At 34.4% G+C, this 15,698-nt stretch overlaps 1 protein-coding gene across 2 annotated transcripts in view; it reads left to right on the forward strand.

The window, feature by feature from the left end:
• RAB3C (RAB3C, member RAS oncogene family) overlaps nt 1–15,698 on the forward strand; it is a 320,415-nt gene that overhangs the window by 272,888 nt on the left and 31,829 nt on the right. For both annotated transcript variants that reach the window (XM_031965327.1, XM_012541040.2), the window contains exon 4: nt 6,742–6,866. In XM_031965327.1, the coding sequence (XP_031821187.1) occupies nt 6,742–6,866 (125 nt within the window). The remainder of the gene's footprint in view (nt 1–6,741; nt 6,867–15,698) is intronic.

The raw sequence follows: 15,698 nt of genomic DNA on the forward strand, positions 1-15,698 counted from the left end.
TAAGTGACTTGTCCAGGGTCATACAGCCAGGAAGGATTAAGTGTCTGAGACCCGATTTGAACTCAGGTTCCTCCAAGCTTCAAGGCTGGTGCTCTATCCACTATGCCACTTAGCTGCCCCACAAATACAATCTTTTTTTCAAATTAATTCATTTGAAATGTTAGTAGTTCCTCCTAACTACAACAGCCATGAGGATTTTAAAATGTTTAATTTGGAATAGACATGTCAGTTCAATCTCTTGAATCTTTTCTGAGCGCTTTGTGCAAAAGAGGTTATCATAGCATTGAGGAAAATCAAGCAAAACAAATTCCCATGTTAGGTATATTTAAAAATACATGTCTTCTTCTGCACTTAAATCTATCTCCTGAATGTTGTTCTCCCATCCTTTTAGATATTTCCAAGTGGATATCTTAGACAGATTTTAGTCTCAGCATGTCTCAAATGATCTGCTATCTTTCCCTAAAAATTCACTCCTTTTTCTAAATTCCCAGTTTCTTTAAATGACATTGCTGTCTTTCCAGTCTCTGAGGTTTATAATCTTGGAATTAGCCTCGTTTCCTCATATCCATACATTTTTCATCAGTTGACAAATCTTGCTGTTTTACCCTCCAACTCTCTCACATCTGATCCCTTCTCTCTCTTCACACACACATTAGTTCAGGTTCTCTATCTCTTGCCTAAATGGCATACAACCAATTCATCCCCAGCCTCAATTCTTTAATCACTCCTGGCTATCCTTTCCAGGGCTGCCAAAGAGGTATTTCTTAAGTGAACATCTAACTGTGTGCTTCACCCAGTCAATCAACTCCAGTGGCTCCTTATTGCATAGGATAAACTATAAACTCCTCTTTCTAAGCTTTAAAAGCCTTCACAACCTGGTCCTAATCTATCTTATCATTCTCAATATGTAGTACTCTTCCTCTAAAACATTCAAGCTTACCAAACTGGCCATTTCTCTGTTCATCACATATAACACTCCATCTCCTTTCTATATACCTTTGCAAAAGCCTTTCCCAATGCTTAGATTGCACTCTTTCTTAATCTTGGGCACTCTCTCCATAAAGGTCAAGCAGTAGTTTTGCTTGAAACCTTTTCTAATCCTTCTAACTGATAGTGAGTGCCCTCCTTGTCAAACTGCACTGTATTTAATTCTGTAGTAATTATTTTATTTAGTATTATATATATGTACACACACTCACACACACACATATATTTGTCTTCATAATCAGAATGTAAACACTCCTTGCAAAAAGAAATCATTTTATTCTTGGTATTTATATTTACAATGCCAGACATAGTGCTTGGCACAAAGTACATATTTAATAAATGCTTTTTGATTGAGTAATTTATACACACACATACACACAAACAAAAACAAAAACAAAAACAAAAACAAACAAGCAAAAAAACTTTATCCTATCTCTGATTCTACTAGAGAATAACTTAAGCATTTAGGAAAATATGTTAATATGTTAATATTAGCATCTTGTGTTAAACCTGTCACTTGTTTGTTTTTTAGTTTTCAAAATAGATTTTACATTACAGAGCATGAGAAATGTACCTCTTTTATAGTAAAATTTCTTGCGGTTTTTTTTTTATTTCTTGCATTCTCTTCGGAAATTCCCCCACTTTAATTCTTGAATAAAATTGAAATGAGGAGCAGGAAATCTGCTTTTCCTTTCTAATGTTTTTTTTCTCTTTGCAAATGAAATTCAATTCATGACCAATGAATAATGACATTTTTTTAGTCCCTGATGGTCTGATACTGTGTGAATTCTAGAGTTGACTGCCATTTCCAGAGTATCCATGGTGACCAGGGTAGCTCCAATGAAATCCATTAATCTCACTGTGATTAACTGTAAATCCCCAAGGATCTTTTTTTTTCTCCCAAGGTTCTAGCAATATCTAATTCCTCTCCATGAGTAATAGTGTATGATGCACCTCTCCCTACTGCCTTTAAAAATGTGCATCTCTAATCAACAAATATCTTTGGCAAAACCTAATTAGTGAACACTGTTAATTGGGATACCTGTCCCAGGCAAGGCAACATTGCAATATGTCAAATGATCCTTTGCAAGGTATAAATACAAGGTCTTTGAAATACCCCACACTCATGGGGTACACACCTGTGCAAGAAATTTTTTTTCAGAAAGCCAAAATATTTTAATTTTTGATATAGTAAATATAGACTAATGGAACACATATAGACAAGTACAGTTTGGGCATGGTTTTCAAAAAAAAAAATTTATTTTTTATTTAATAGCCTTTTATTTACAGGTTATATGCATGGGTAACTTTACAGCATTAACAATTGCCAAACCTCTTGTTCCAATTTTTCACCTCTTACCCCCCCACCCCCTTCACAGATGGCAGGATAACCAGTAGATGTTAAATACATTAAAATATAAATTAGATACACAATAAGTATACATGACCAAAACATTATTTTGCTGTACAAAAAGAATCAGACTCTGAAATATTGTACAATTAGCTTGAAGGAAATCAAAAATGCAGGTGGGCATAAATATAGGGATTGGGAATTCAATGTAATGGTTTTTAGTCATCTCCCAGAGTTCTTTCTCTGGGCGTAGCTGGTTCAGTTCATTACTGCTCCATTGGAAATGATTTTGTTGATCTCGTTGCTGAGGATGGCCAGGTCCATCAGAACTGGTCATCATATAATATTGTTGTTGAAGTATATAATGATCTCCTGGTCCTGCTCATTTCACTCAGCATCAGTTTGTGTAAGTCTCTCCAGGCCTTTCTGAAATCATGCTGTTGGTCATTTCTTACAGAACAGTAATATTCCATAATATTCATATACCACAATTTATTCAGCCATTCTCCAACTGATGGGCATCCATTCAGTTTCCAGTTTCTAGCCACTACAAAAAGGGCTGCCACAAACATTCGTGTGCAAGAAATTTTCAAGAGATTTTAATGTGGTTAAAAAGTTAGCTGGAAAAAAAAAATTAACTGGATAACTTCAGCATAATGCTGAAGGAATTTTAATTGCATGAAGTCTATTTACAAGTCAGCTTCAGAGTCTTATATCACTCTCATAATTAATATTTCAGAGGGCAATGATTTGGGGGAATAAGTCAAAGTTAGATACTTGGATCCTTGAAGTCTTACTGTGGGTGATAAGATGGTAAATTACAGGTTCTTAATTGAGGAATCAAAGTATTAATTTCTTGTGGAATTGACCTTGGTGGAAATAAACAATAAATAAGGGTGGGATAGCAATGTGTAAATAGTAAATAGTGGGAGTTTGAAACTCCCATATTAATCTGATTCTTGCTCTAAGTAGTCTTCTTCTTTGTCCATTGAAAATTAGAAATCTTTGCCCCTTGAAGAATGAAACATGACTTGATTGAAACTATAACTTTACTCTCAATTTGTGAGCAGTTACTTTTGCCGACATCAAGGATTTCTCTAATTAGAGAAGTAATTGAAGCAATTCATTTCCATCTGTATGTTCATTAATACCAGAAAAACAACCAAAACACTTTTTTTAAATGAACATACTTCTAGATATAAAAAAAATAAATTCTTTTTGTAAAAGTTTATTTGATTAACTGCTCATTTGGTTCCCCTTCATTGTTAGTTTTGGGTTGTAGAGAAAAGAATAGTCAGTCTTAAGGATCAGAAGAACAAAGATCAAATCAGCATTAATTCTAGTTATGTGATTTTGTATAAGTTGCTTAAACTCACTGGGACTCACTTCCCTCATCTGGAAAATGAGGATAATAATATTTGTTACTTAATTGGACAAAACAACAAGTATTTATTAAATAAATACCTACTAGATGTACAAAATCTTGTAGTAAATTATGAGAATAAAAATATAAGAAGGAAGCAATCCCTGCCTTCAAGGGATTTACTTGCTCTTCAGCAAAGAGTGGAGTCAAGGTTTGAATCGAAATTCACTGACTCTGAAGCCAATGCTGAGGAGAAGGCTGGGGAATCCAACTATAAATAGAGGAATATTTAATTGATGTTTGAAAGATTTTGGTGGGGAAGGGTATACAATTTATGATTTCATTGGCACAGAGAATTCCCAATGATGATACTACATTTGTTCACCCAGTTTGAAAATTAATGTCTTAGAGAGCTTTCTGTATGTGGAGAATTAAGTAGCTTGCCCAACAGGACACAGAGAATATGTATCAGAGGCCAAGCGTGCACCCAGGTATTGATTCCAAGGTCTTTCCTCTATCCACCATATCAGGGCTATCTTTAATTTCAGAAAGTGAGCATGTAGGGGAAAGTGAGGGTCAGGTAGAAAAAGGTCTCCTGTACAAAACTATAGCTGGGCTTTGTCAAAGTTAAGGTGAGGAACACACATTTTGAAAACCTTATAGCATTAGATAAATGAGTTATTATTATGCTAATGGCAATCAGTATCATCAAGATAAGTGGTGTCTACAGAACTCAAGAGTATAAGATTCAGCATTCATTTCCTTAATTCTCATCATAAAAACACACTCTGACAGCAACAGTGACCTTTTCTCTCTTCTTCCCCAAAGACATAGTTCATATCATATCAATTTTTTAAATATAAATTGTTTCCAATTGCTTTCTAAATTACATATTTAAGGATACTTGTTAGGAATTGCACCTTGGAGTTTGTAAATACAGACAGTTAGATACATACTTGCAAATAGAATTGGAGAGAGAGAGAGAGAATGAGACAGAGACAGACAGAGAGAGAGAGAGGTAGATAGATAGATAGATGGATAGACAAACAGGCAGACAGACACAGATACCCAGACAAACAGATAGAGAGATAGACAGACAGAGAGGCAGATAGACAGGGGTTAGAGAGAAAGAGAGGCAGAGAGACAGAGAGAGAGGGGAAAAGGGAGGGGGGGAGAGAAAGGAGAGAGAGATACGTACAGATAGATTGGGAGGCATAGAGGCAGGTGCATAGATAGATAGATAGATAGATTACAGACACAGATACACAGATAAACAAACAGAGATGGGGGAGAAAGCAGGGGAGGGAGGGAAGGAGGGAGGAAGGAAAGAGAAAGGGAGAAAGGGAAGAAAAAGAGAGAGGGGAGAAGGGAGAAGGAGAGAGGGAGAGGGGGAGAGATAGGTAGACAGAAAGGGGCAAATGGACAGACAGGTAGTTAGAAAGGCAGATAGATACAGACAGACAGACAGACAGACAAACAGACAGATAGATAATTTAATAATCCTAACTGTTTACCCTGGGACAGCTGGGAGGCAAAGTGGTTTGAGTACTTGGTCTAGAGTCAATAATACCATCTTCCTGAATTCAAATTGTTCTATTAATGATTTCAGAAAATGCAATGATAACTTTCCTTTCCACTCCTCCCACCCCGCTGCTTGCATTACTTGCATTCCTTTCAACCTAACTCTTAGGAGATTGAAAAGAGAGTATAGTACAGATCATAAAAAGAATTTTGGCTTTAGAATCAATGGATCTAGATTCAAATCCTTGCTCTTTATTCCCTGTGGGGCTGTATGGAAGTCCTGTAACTTCTTAGTATTCCAATTTCCTGATCTGTAAAATGAGGAAGGGATTGCACATGTCTCTTCTTGCGTTGTCATTCTATTGACACTTCTGCATTCTATCCTTAGTCTTAACACCTCTCAAATGCGGTAAGCTGTTATTGTTGTTCAGTCATTTTTCAGTTGTGCCCAATTCTTCATTAACCGATTTGTGGTCTTCTTGGCAAAGATACTGGAATGGTTTGACATTTCCTTCTCTACCTCATCTGAGAGATAAGAAAGCTGAGGCAAATAGGATTAAGTGACTTGTCCAGGATCATATAGCTAGTCATAGACTAAGGCCAGATTTGAATTCAGGAAGATGAGTCTTCCTGACTGTAGGCCTGGCATTCTATACATTGTACTATCTCGCTATCCCAAATTTATAGGCAAATTTAGATTAAAAAAATATAGTAATATGTATGTAGAGTATTTGGCCTGGAATCAGGAATACCATCTTCCTAAATTCATATGTATGTGTGAATACACAGATATATGTGTAAAACATATGCACATGCATGTATTTATATATAAAGGTATATTATATATGTATCTATACATGCATGCACATGTGTTTTTGTGTGAACCAATATTCTATAGTTCTAATTAGCAGCCATCCAAGTAACACAATAAAGGGGAGAGTGATAGATGAATCTATGTGTGATATACTTTATCTGAGGATATTTTTTTAAAATCACATAATATAATTATGAGTTAAAATGCCAACACAGTGCAGCATCCTTAGTACCCATCTGCATCATATGACAATTTCATTCTACATAACCTGAAAGTGATGTACTTATCATTTCACAGTATTCATATTTTTAATTATCCAGGATACTCTACATTTAATTTGCTTTAGCAGATTAAGACTCTATTGTAATATAATAAGATGATGTTTTCTATGGTGGAATGATAAGACAACATCAAACTTTTCTTTGTTTTTTTTATAATGAAAGTCATATTACTAATATAGCTTACATAAATAGGGAGTCAAGACAACAGTGAACTTCCCTTGAATTTTTTTTAATTCATTCATTTACTGTTGAGTCTTTGAGGAGCTGAATTACAGACCAAGCTAATTTAGTCTAAATGTCACAAGTTGTCTGTGTTTCATTTCCCCTGTAATTATAATCTCTAGCATTTATTTCTTGTCTTCTTTTTCAGCCAGTCATACCTTCCCCTGACTTTTATTTTTTAATTGTGTTCTTTCTCTTTTAGGTCAACTCAAATCAAAACATATTCTTGGGATAATGCCCAGGTTATCTTGGTTGGGAACAAATGCGACATGGAAGATGAACGAGTCATCTCAACAGAGAGAGGCAAACATTTAGGAGAGCAACTCGGTAAGAAATCAACCAAAGAAATCTTTGTTGTTCACAGCATCACACAAAAAGAGCACCAGCTCTAATGGTCAGGGTGGATTAAATGAAATTGAATCTCTTAACAGTGGAAAGCTATGTATCCTCAGCAAATGATTATTGCCTTTTCTTCAACTTTTCCTTATCATATTCAAGCCCAATTCACAAAGAGAAAAAAATGGCTAAAATTTTGCAAATGAAATCATGTATGTAAAGTTTTTTTTATAAACCAGAAAGTACAATACAATTGTGAGCAATACTTACTGTTATTATCTATGAAATAGTACAAAAATCAGTGGAAGGCCTCCAGCTTTTCATAAGAACTCTGTGAAGGACTTCCTGAATAAGGGAACAAAGATGAAATCTTGTGGATGAATTGTTCAACCATCTTCTGGCATCAGATTTTATAGGCACAAAAGATCTGGTAGTTAAATTTTTAGTGTGAGTAGTTATTGCTGTTCTATCATTTTAATCATGTCTGATTCTTTGTGATCCCATTTGGGGTTTTCTCAACAAAAATACTGGAGTGGCTTGCCATTTTCTTTCCAGCTTCTTTTTCAGATGAAGAAACCACAGCAAACAAATTTAGGCAAACTAAGCTTGCCCTGGTTTACATAGCTAGTAAGGGTCAGAGACTGAATCTGAACTCAAAAAAAGAGTCTTCCTGCCTCTAGTCCTGGCTCTCTCTCCAAGGTGTCACTTAGCTGCTTTGAATGTTATCATTTACACCTCAGAAATCTTCAAATTACAAATCAGGGATTGATTTATAATTGATTACATTGGGCAGACTTAAGAAAGTTATGTATATTGTGTTCATAATAATGTGAATTAAACATAAAATTATGTGTACATTTTTTTCTTGGAGAACTGGCTGTTAAACATTTACCAGAGTACCATAATGTGATCCATAAAGGTAAAGATATTAGCTATCTAAATGAGATCATGGATTCAGTGAAGGAATTTTATAGGTTGGATATCAGTCCTTTTCTCTCCTTAGCCAGAACTATGTCCACTTTGATCTTTGCATCACCCTTGCACCCCATCCCCATCATTGTACTCTGGCTGATTAGGGTTGCTCTCAGGTATTACAGAAAATGTCTTCTTGTAAAGATAAGATGAAGTGAGAACCAACAAATAAGGGGGAAGAAAAGGGATATTGCTACAAAGGGGGAATCCAGATGAATGTATTTGTTCAACTTACATTCATCATTTATCAAGTACCAGTTATATGCTGTGTATGATGCTAGACTTTTAGTGGGCAGAGAATACAAAAAAAAATTCTCTGTACTATATATGATACTCCAAGAAGGCAAATATGTTTTATATGCCCTTCCAACATTTAAAGATGTCTTCATTACTGACAAGTAATGTAATCTTGTATAAAATCCTCCCCCACACCCCTTATAGCCTTTAAGAGGAGAAGTCCCAAAATGACTGTAAAATCAGCCATATTTTCTATAAGCCGCTCAATAAAATATTTCTGAGAAGTTCCTGAATCACAAGGCAGGCGTGTTTTGTGTTCTTTGCAAGTTCCCCCAATTGTTTCTAATTGATCTTTTTGCTCTGTATTCAATAAAAAGCAGTGGTTGCCATAGTAACCATTGTGTGATACCCTCCTAGACAGAAGCATACCTTCTTTCATGTAGTTTCGTCTTTTTCCCTCCATGATCATATATACTTTCATTAACTGAAATGAAATGAGCACCAATGCAAAGCAGAGACTAAACCCTACAAAATCCAAAGTTAAGCTTTAAGCATTTGTCATCTTTAAAAACTGATAGACAAACCCCATGACAAAAAGTATTACTAAAAAAGATGCTCTGTTAAAAAGGAAAAGTTATTTCCAAGTATTGGCATATGACTCAAAATAACAATGTTCTCTTGATCTCATAACTTGTTTTATGTAATGAACAATCCTTTATAATAAATGTTTTATTTACTTCTTGACCATGTAGCATTCACAAGAACCTGACAGCCAAATTGCAATTGAATTCTTTAAGATTATTATTTCATGTTACCATGAAATATGTCTTGGGGAGAGAAAGGTTGCTTTTCCTTTTCCGAGGCTTTTCAAATCTCACCATTCTAGAGACCTACCTGTAATAATAGATCTAGGTTGGCATCTGTGTACCTTGAAAGATGCCTTATTTTTCCAGTGGGGCTAAGGCAGGAGTTCTTATCTTGTGGTTCATGGACCCTCAAAAGGGTCCTTGGATAGATTTCACGAAGTTCATGAATTTTAGGGGGAGAAAATCAATTTTTATTTCAATATAATTGGTTTTCTTTATAATCTTATGTACCTGACTCCTTTAAAAAAAATGATTCTGAGAAGGCATCTATAGGTTCTACCAGTCTGCAACAATGGTCCACAATACAAGAGAAAAAGATAATAAACTTTGGGATAAGGATTAATTAAAAACAATGATTTTCATTACCTGGAGTACCTATCAGTTCTCTTTGGTTCAGATTACCACTAGTAGTCACTTTCTACCAACCTAATTTATGTTTCCCTCCCTGGATTAGATTAATTAATTTCTTAATTAATTAATCACTTGGAGTTCTGGCCTTTGCTCTTTTCTCTCTGTTCTTTCTCCTGATCTATTTTATACATTTAACTATCACTTTTTGGAGAATGAATACTTCTCCCAAATTGGGTCTGTGGTTCTTATCTCCAGAGCTCCAGCCTTCATCCCTGAAATTCAGCATGCCCGAAATCAAACTCAACATCTTTTTTTCCTCCCAGCCAGTTTTCCCTCCTTAGCTGTTTCTTTCATTGGTCTAATCAATTTCCTACCTGCCCAAGCTTTAAATCTTTTTCTATACCTTATCTACATTGATAATCAATTTTTATCTATTTTTTTAAAAAATAAATAATAAAGAAAATTCTTATCTATTTTTCTTCTATAATATTTTATATTTTCAAGTTGGAGCAAGACACAACCACTCTAGCTTACCCTTCACCACAACTTTTCTCTGTCAGGTAGAGAGGGTGGAGAAGTCAGGATAATAGCACAGGTGGAGAAAGTAGAGTCAGACCATACCAGACATTCTGAGGCATTTCTTCTATAGTCAGAGACTGAGTAACTTATTTAATAATAATTTTAAAAATTCCCTAAGGAAATAACATATTCTCCTGATAACATTTCTTGTGGTATATAAATTATTACTTTAGTCACCTCATACTTGGATCTTTCTTCAGTTACTAATTTTTCTTTAAGATACTTCATTTTCCCTTTACTTAACTGGGCCTCAGTTTTCTCATCTGTAAAATGACCTCTAATTAGACTTAATTACCGTATAAATTGTGTTTTTGGCTCCAGAGTGGCAAAAGCACTAGAAAGTAACTATATAATCATTAAGGATTCTAAGTCTTTAAGGATATCTAAGTGATAGCCAATCTTATTCAGATATACAATTTCTCTTAAAATTATGTCCAATATCCTAACAACTCCCAACAATCAATCAACAAATACTTATTAAATACCCTATTAAGGATATTATGAGTATTTATTAGGGCATGAAGATGCAAGTACAAACAAAGAATAAAACAATCTCTACTTCCAAGAAGCATATATTCTATTGGGAGAAAGAAGTGAAAATGTATCCTACATACAATATAAATATAAACTGAATAAATTCAACAGAGCTACTACAAGATAGCTTAGGAGGGAAGGCAGTAACAACTGAGAGAATCATGTACAAAATGATACTTGAACTACTGTCTTTTTTCCCCACTTAATAGTATTTTATCTTTTTCCAATTACATGTAAAGATAATTTTCAACATTCACTTTTATAAGATTTTGATTTCCGATTTTTTTCTCCTTCCATCCTCCTTCCCCAAGATAGCAAGTAATTTGATATAGGTTATATATGTTCAATTATCTTAAACACATTTCTGCATTAGTCATATTGTGAAAGGAGAATCAGAACAAGAGGGGAAAAGTCATGAGAGAAAAAAAACAAGCAAACAAAATAAAAGTAAAAATAATATATTTCAATCTGCATTTAGGTTCCATATTTTCCCCCTCTGGATTTGGATAGCATCTTCCACCATGAATCTTTTGAAATTTTCTTACATTATTGTATTGCTGAGAACAGCTAAGTTTATCAAAGTTGAATATCATACTGTTGAGCTAGCATGTCTTGTCTTGAAGGAAGACAAGGAACCTAAAGTGACACAGTACACCCATTTCCTCTATGAGGTTGCTTCAAATGCAACTCATTGATGTAGTTATTCCCTCTGGGCTTTAGAAATATACAACATAGAAAGTTATACCTGGAGAAATCACCTCCAGTGCTCTTCACTATTCTATTAATGCCACTGCTATAGTTGTTAACTATCCATAAAGGAGTCTGTATGGTCATTCAGGGCATTCTATGGATGCAAAATTAAGAAAATTAAAAACCATGGGCCTGAGCCCACCTTGATTCCTTTTTTAATTCCACCTAAGGCCTAATATAACTTCAAAAGTACATAGCCTAGTGATTTTTTTTCTTTTGAAAAAGAACTAGCTAAGAAATCTGAAAAGAAGAGCATTGCCTTGAAATTCATTTTAAAAAAACTTAACCTACTTTCTTCAAGCACATAAGACTCTGGTCTTCAGCAGTTTTTTATTATCTTTAAAAAATCTTAATTTTCACAGACATGGTACTGATACCTAAACCAGGTAGGCTGAAAACAGAGAAAGAAAATTATAGACCAATCTCCCTAATGAATATTGATGCTAAAATCTTAAATAAGATATTAGCAAAAAGACTACAGAAAATCATCTCCAAGATAATACACTATGATCAAGTAGGATTTATACCAGGAATGCAGGGCTGGTTCAATATTAGGAAAACTATCAATATAATTGGCCATGTTAATAACCAAATTAACAAAAACCATATGATCATCTCAATAGATGCAGAAAAAGCATTTGATAAAATCCAACATCCATTCCTATTAAAAACACTTGAGAGTATAGGAATAAATGGACTTTTCCTTAAAATAATCAGCAGCATCTATTTAAAACCATCAGTAAGCATCATATGTAATGGAGACAAACTGCAACCATTCCCAATAAGATCTGGAGTGAAACAAGGTTGCCCACTATCACCGTTACTATTTAATATTGTATTAGAAACGCTAGCTATAGCAATAAGAGCTGAGAAAGAGATTAAAGGAATAAGAATAGGCAATGAGGAAGCCAAATTATCACTCTTTGCCGATGACATGATGGTATACTTAGAGAACCCCAGAGATTCTGCTAAAAAGTTATTAGAAATAATCCACAACTTTAGCAAAGTTGCTGGTTATAAAATAAACCCACATAAGTCATCAGCATTCTTATATATCACTAACAAAATCCAACAGTCAGAGTTACAAAGAGAAATTCCATTTAAAGTAACTACTGATAATATAAAATATTTAGGAATCTATCTGCCAAGGGAAAATCAGAAACTTTATGAGCAAAATTACAGACCACTTTTCACACAAATTAAGTCTGATCTAACCAATTGGAAAAATATTAAATGCTCTTGGATAGGGCGAGCAAATATAATAAAGATGACAATATTACCTAAACTAATCTATTTATTTAGCGCTATACCAATCAGACTCCCAAAAAACTATTTTAATGACCTAGAAAAAATAACAACAAAGTTCATATGGAAAAACAAAAGGTCAAGAATTTCAAGGGAATTAATGAAAAAAAAATCAAATGATGGTGGCTTAGCTGTACCAGATCTAAAATTATATTATAGAGCAGCAGTTACCAAAACTATTTGGTATTGGCTAAGGAATAGATTAGTTGATCAGTGGAATAGATTAGGTTCAAGGGATAAAACAGTCAACAAATATAGCAACCTAGTCTTTGACAAACCCAAAGATCCCAGCTTTTGGGATAAGAACTTACTGTTTGATAAAATTGCTGGGAAAATTGGAAACTAATATGGCAGAAACTAGGCATTGATCCATACTTAACGCCGTACACCAAGATAAGGTCAAAATGGGTTCATGACCTAGGCATAAAGAATGAAATTATTAATAAATTAGAGGAACATAGGATAGTTTACCTCTCAGACCTGTGGAAGGGAAGGTTTTATGACCAAAGCAGAACTAGAGATCATTACTGATCACAAAATAGAAAATTTCGATTATACCAAACTGAAAAGTTTTGTACAAACAAAACTAATGCAGACAAGATTAGAAGGAAGCAATAAACTGGGAAAATATTTTTACAGTCAAAGGTTCTGATAAAGGCCTCATTTCCAAAATATATAGAAATTAACTCTAATTTATAAAAAATCAAGCCATTCTCCAATTGAAAAATGGTCAAAGGATATGAACAGACAATTCTCAGATGAAGAAATTGAAACTATTTCTAGTCATATGAAAAGATGCTCCAAGTCATTATTAATCAGAGAAATGCAAATTAAGACAACTCTAAGATACCACTACACACCTGTCAGATTGGCTAAGATGACAGGAAAAATAATGATGATTGTTGGAGGGATGTGGGAAAACTGGGACATTGATTCATTGTTGGTGGAGTTGTGAACGAATCCAACCATTTTGGAGAGTAGTTTGAACTATGCTCAAAAGTTATCAAACTGTGCATACCCTTTGATCCAGCAGTGTTACTACTGGGACTATATCCCAAAGAGATTATAAAGAAGGAAAGGGACCTGTATGTCACGAATGTTTGTGGCAGCCCTTTTGTAGTGGCTAGAAACTGGAAACTGAATGGATGTCCATCAGTTGGAGAATGGCTGAATAAATTGTGGTATATGAAAATTATGGAATATTACTGTTCTGTAAGAAATGACCAACAGGATGATTTCAGAAAGGCCTGGAGAGACTTACACGAACTGATGCTAAGTGAAATGAGCAGGACCAGGAGATCATTATATACTTCAACAACAATACTAGATGATGACCAGTCCTGATGGATCAGGCCATCCTCAGCAACGAGATCAACCAAATAATTTCTAATGGAGCAGTAATGAACTGAACTAGCTATACCCAGAAAAAGAACTCTGGGAGATGACTAAAAACCACTACATTGAATTCCCAGTCCCTATATTTATGCACACCTGCATCTTTGATTTCCTTCACAAGCTAATTGTACAATAATTCAGAGTCTGATTCTTTTTGTACAGCAAAATAATGTTGTGGTCATGTATACTTATTGTGTATCTAAGTTATATTTTAATATATTTAACATCTACTGGTCATCCTGCCATTTAGGGGAGGGGGTGGGGGGGTGGGGTAAGAGGTGAAAAATTGGAACAAGAGGTTTGGCAATTGTTAATGCTGTAAAGTTACCCATGTATATATATCCTGTAAATTAAAGGCTATTAAATTTAAAAAAAAAAAATAATAAAAAAATATAAAAAAAAAAAATAAAATAAACTATGAAAATTTGGTAGAAAAAAAAAAAAAAATCTTAATTTTAGTGTTTGTCAAAGGCTAGGGATTATCAAATCCTAGAGTTCTACTAATGTAATTAAAAGACTCTTAAGAACCTGTCTGCTAAAACATTTCCATGGGCTCATACTCTAGTTAACTGAGCATTCTCAGGAGATTTTGGAAAACTGGGTATATTTTCCTCTCTTTGTTGGTTTAAATATTGTCTCACCTAAGGGCAGTAGAATGGGCAAAATTACATCTTTAGTTCTTTAGCAACCCTAGGATTAAGGTTCTGAGTATTGTGACCATCTGAGAATCTGCACTTTTATCTCAGCATGAGTACAGTAGATAGAGAGCTGCCCTCCGAGCCAAGAAAGATACATTTCAAGTTTTTCTTGAAACTTACTGACTGTATGATTGTGGGAAAATCATTATGTCCTCTAGGTAACTAAGATAAATATAAGTTGAAGAGAAGGTAGAAACCTGCAGTGGCAGAAATTTCTTCATCCAGGAGTTCCCTATATCAGTGAAATCAACAACTCTAAGATTCCTTCTGAGTTCAGATTTGAACTCAGGTGCTCTGACTTCAGGATTAGTACTCTATCCACTGCACCATTTAGCTGTTCCTACATACACTTCTTACTTCGCTACATTTCTTGTCCTTCCATAGTTTTCTATAGGAAACATCACATCAACCTCTGATTCTGAAACAAATGAGTTCTCACTTGCTCAAATGCCTCACTATTGTCAAAACTCTCTTTAGTTAACCCTATTCACAGATTTGCATCCTTTAATGATAATCCTCTATTTCTCCAGATTGACACTGCCTGAGCATTCTAGACTATATATATATTTTTTTATCTTTAATTGATTCCCTCTATAATTCTAAATCTTTGTTTTTTTTTTTCAAACTTTCGCCTTCCTACTCAATAGATAACTTTTATCTCCTACCTTTCTGAGATAATGACTATTTATCAAAAGCAGCTTTATCCATTTTATTCATCCCTGTTTCAATCTCAGGAGATAAGTTGACCAATATCTTTGTCCCTTCACTTGTGTTCTTTTACCAAGATAGAGATAGTCTCTTTCCCTTGGAAAGTGCCGATTATCATTGATTATTCATCAATCACTATATGATCCTGGGCAAGTCACTTAACCCCAATTGCCTAAACCAAAACCAAACCAAAACAAATAAAACAAAATATTCAATCAATCATCATTTATTAAACATCTACTATATGCCAGGTACTACACTAAATACTAAAAATGCAAAGAAAGGCAAATCTATCCCTGCATTCAAAATCTAAGGAGGTAGACCACATGCAAACAACTATGTATAAAGAAGGTATATACAGTGTGAATAGGAAACAATCAGCAGGGAGAATTGAGAGATATTGGAAAAGGTTTCCTGTAGAAAGTAGA

This window comes from Sarcophilus harrisii, chromosome 1 (assembly GCF_902635505.1).
Source record: "Sarcophilus harrisii chromosome 1, mSarHar1.11, whole genome shotgun sequence".
In the NCBI taxonomy this organism is placed as follows: Eukaryota; Metazoa; Chordata; class Mammalia; order Dasyuromorphia; family Dasyuridae; genus Sarcophilus; species Sarcophilus harrisii.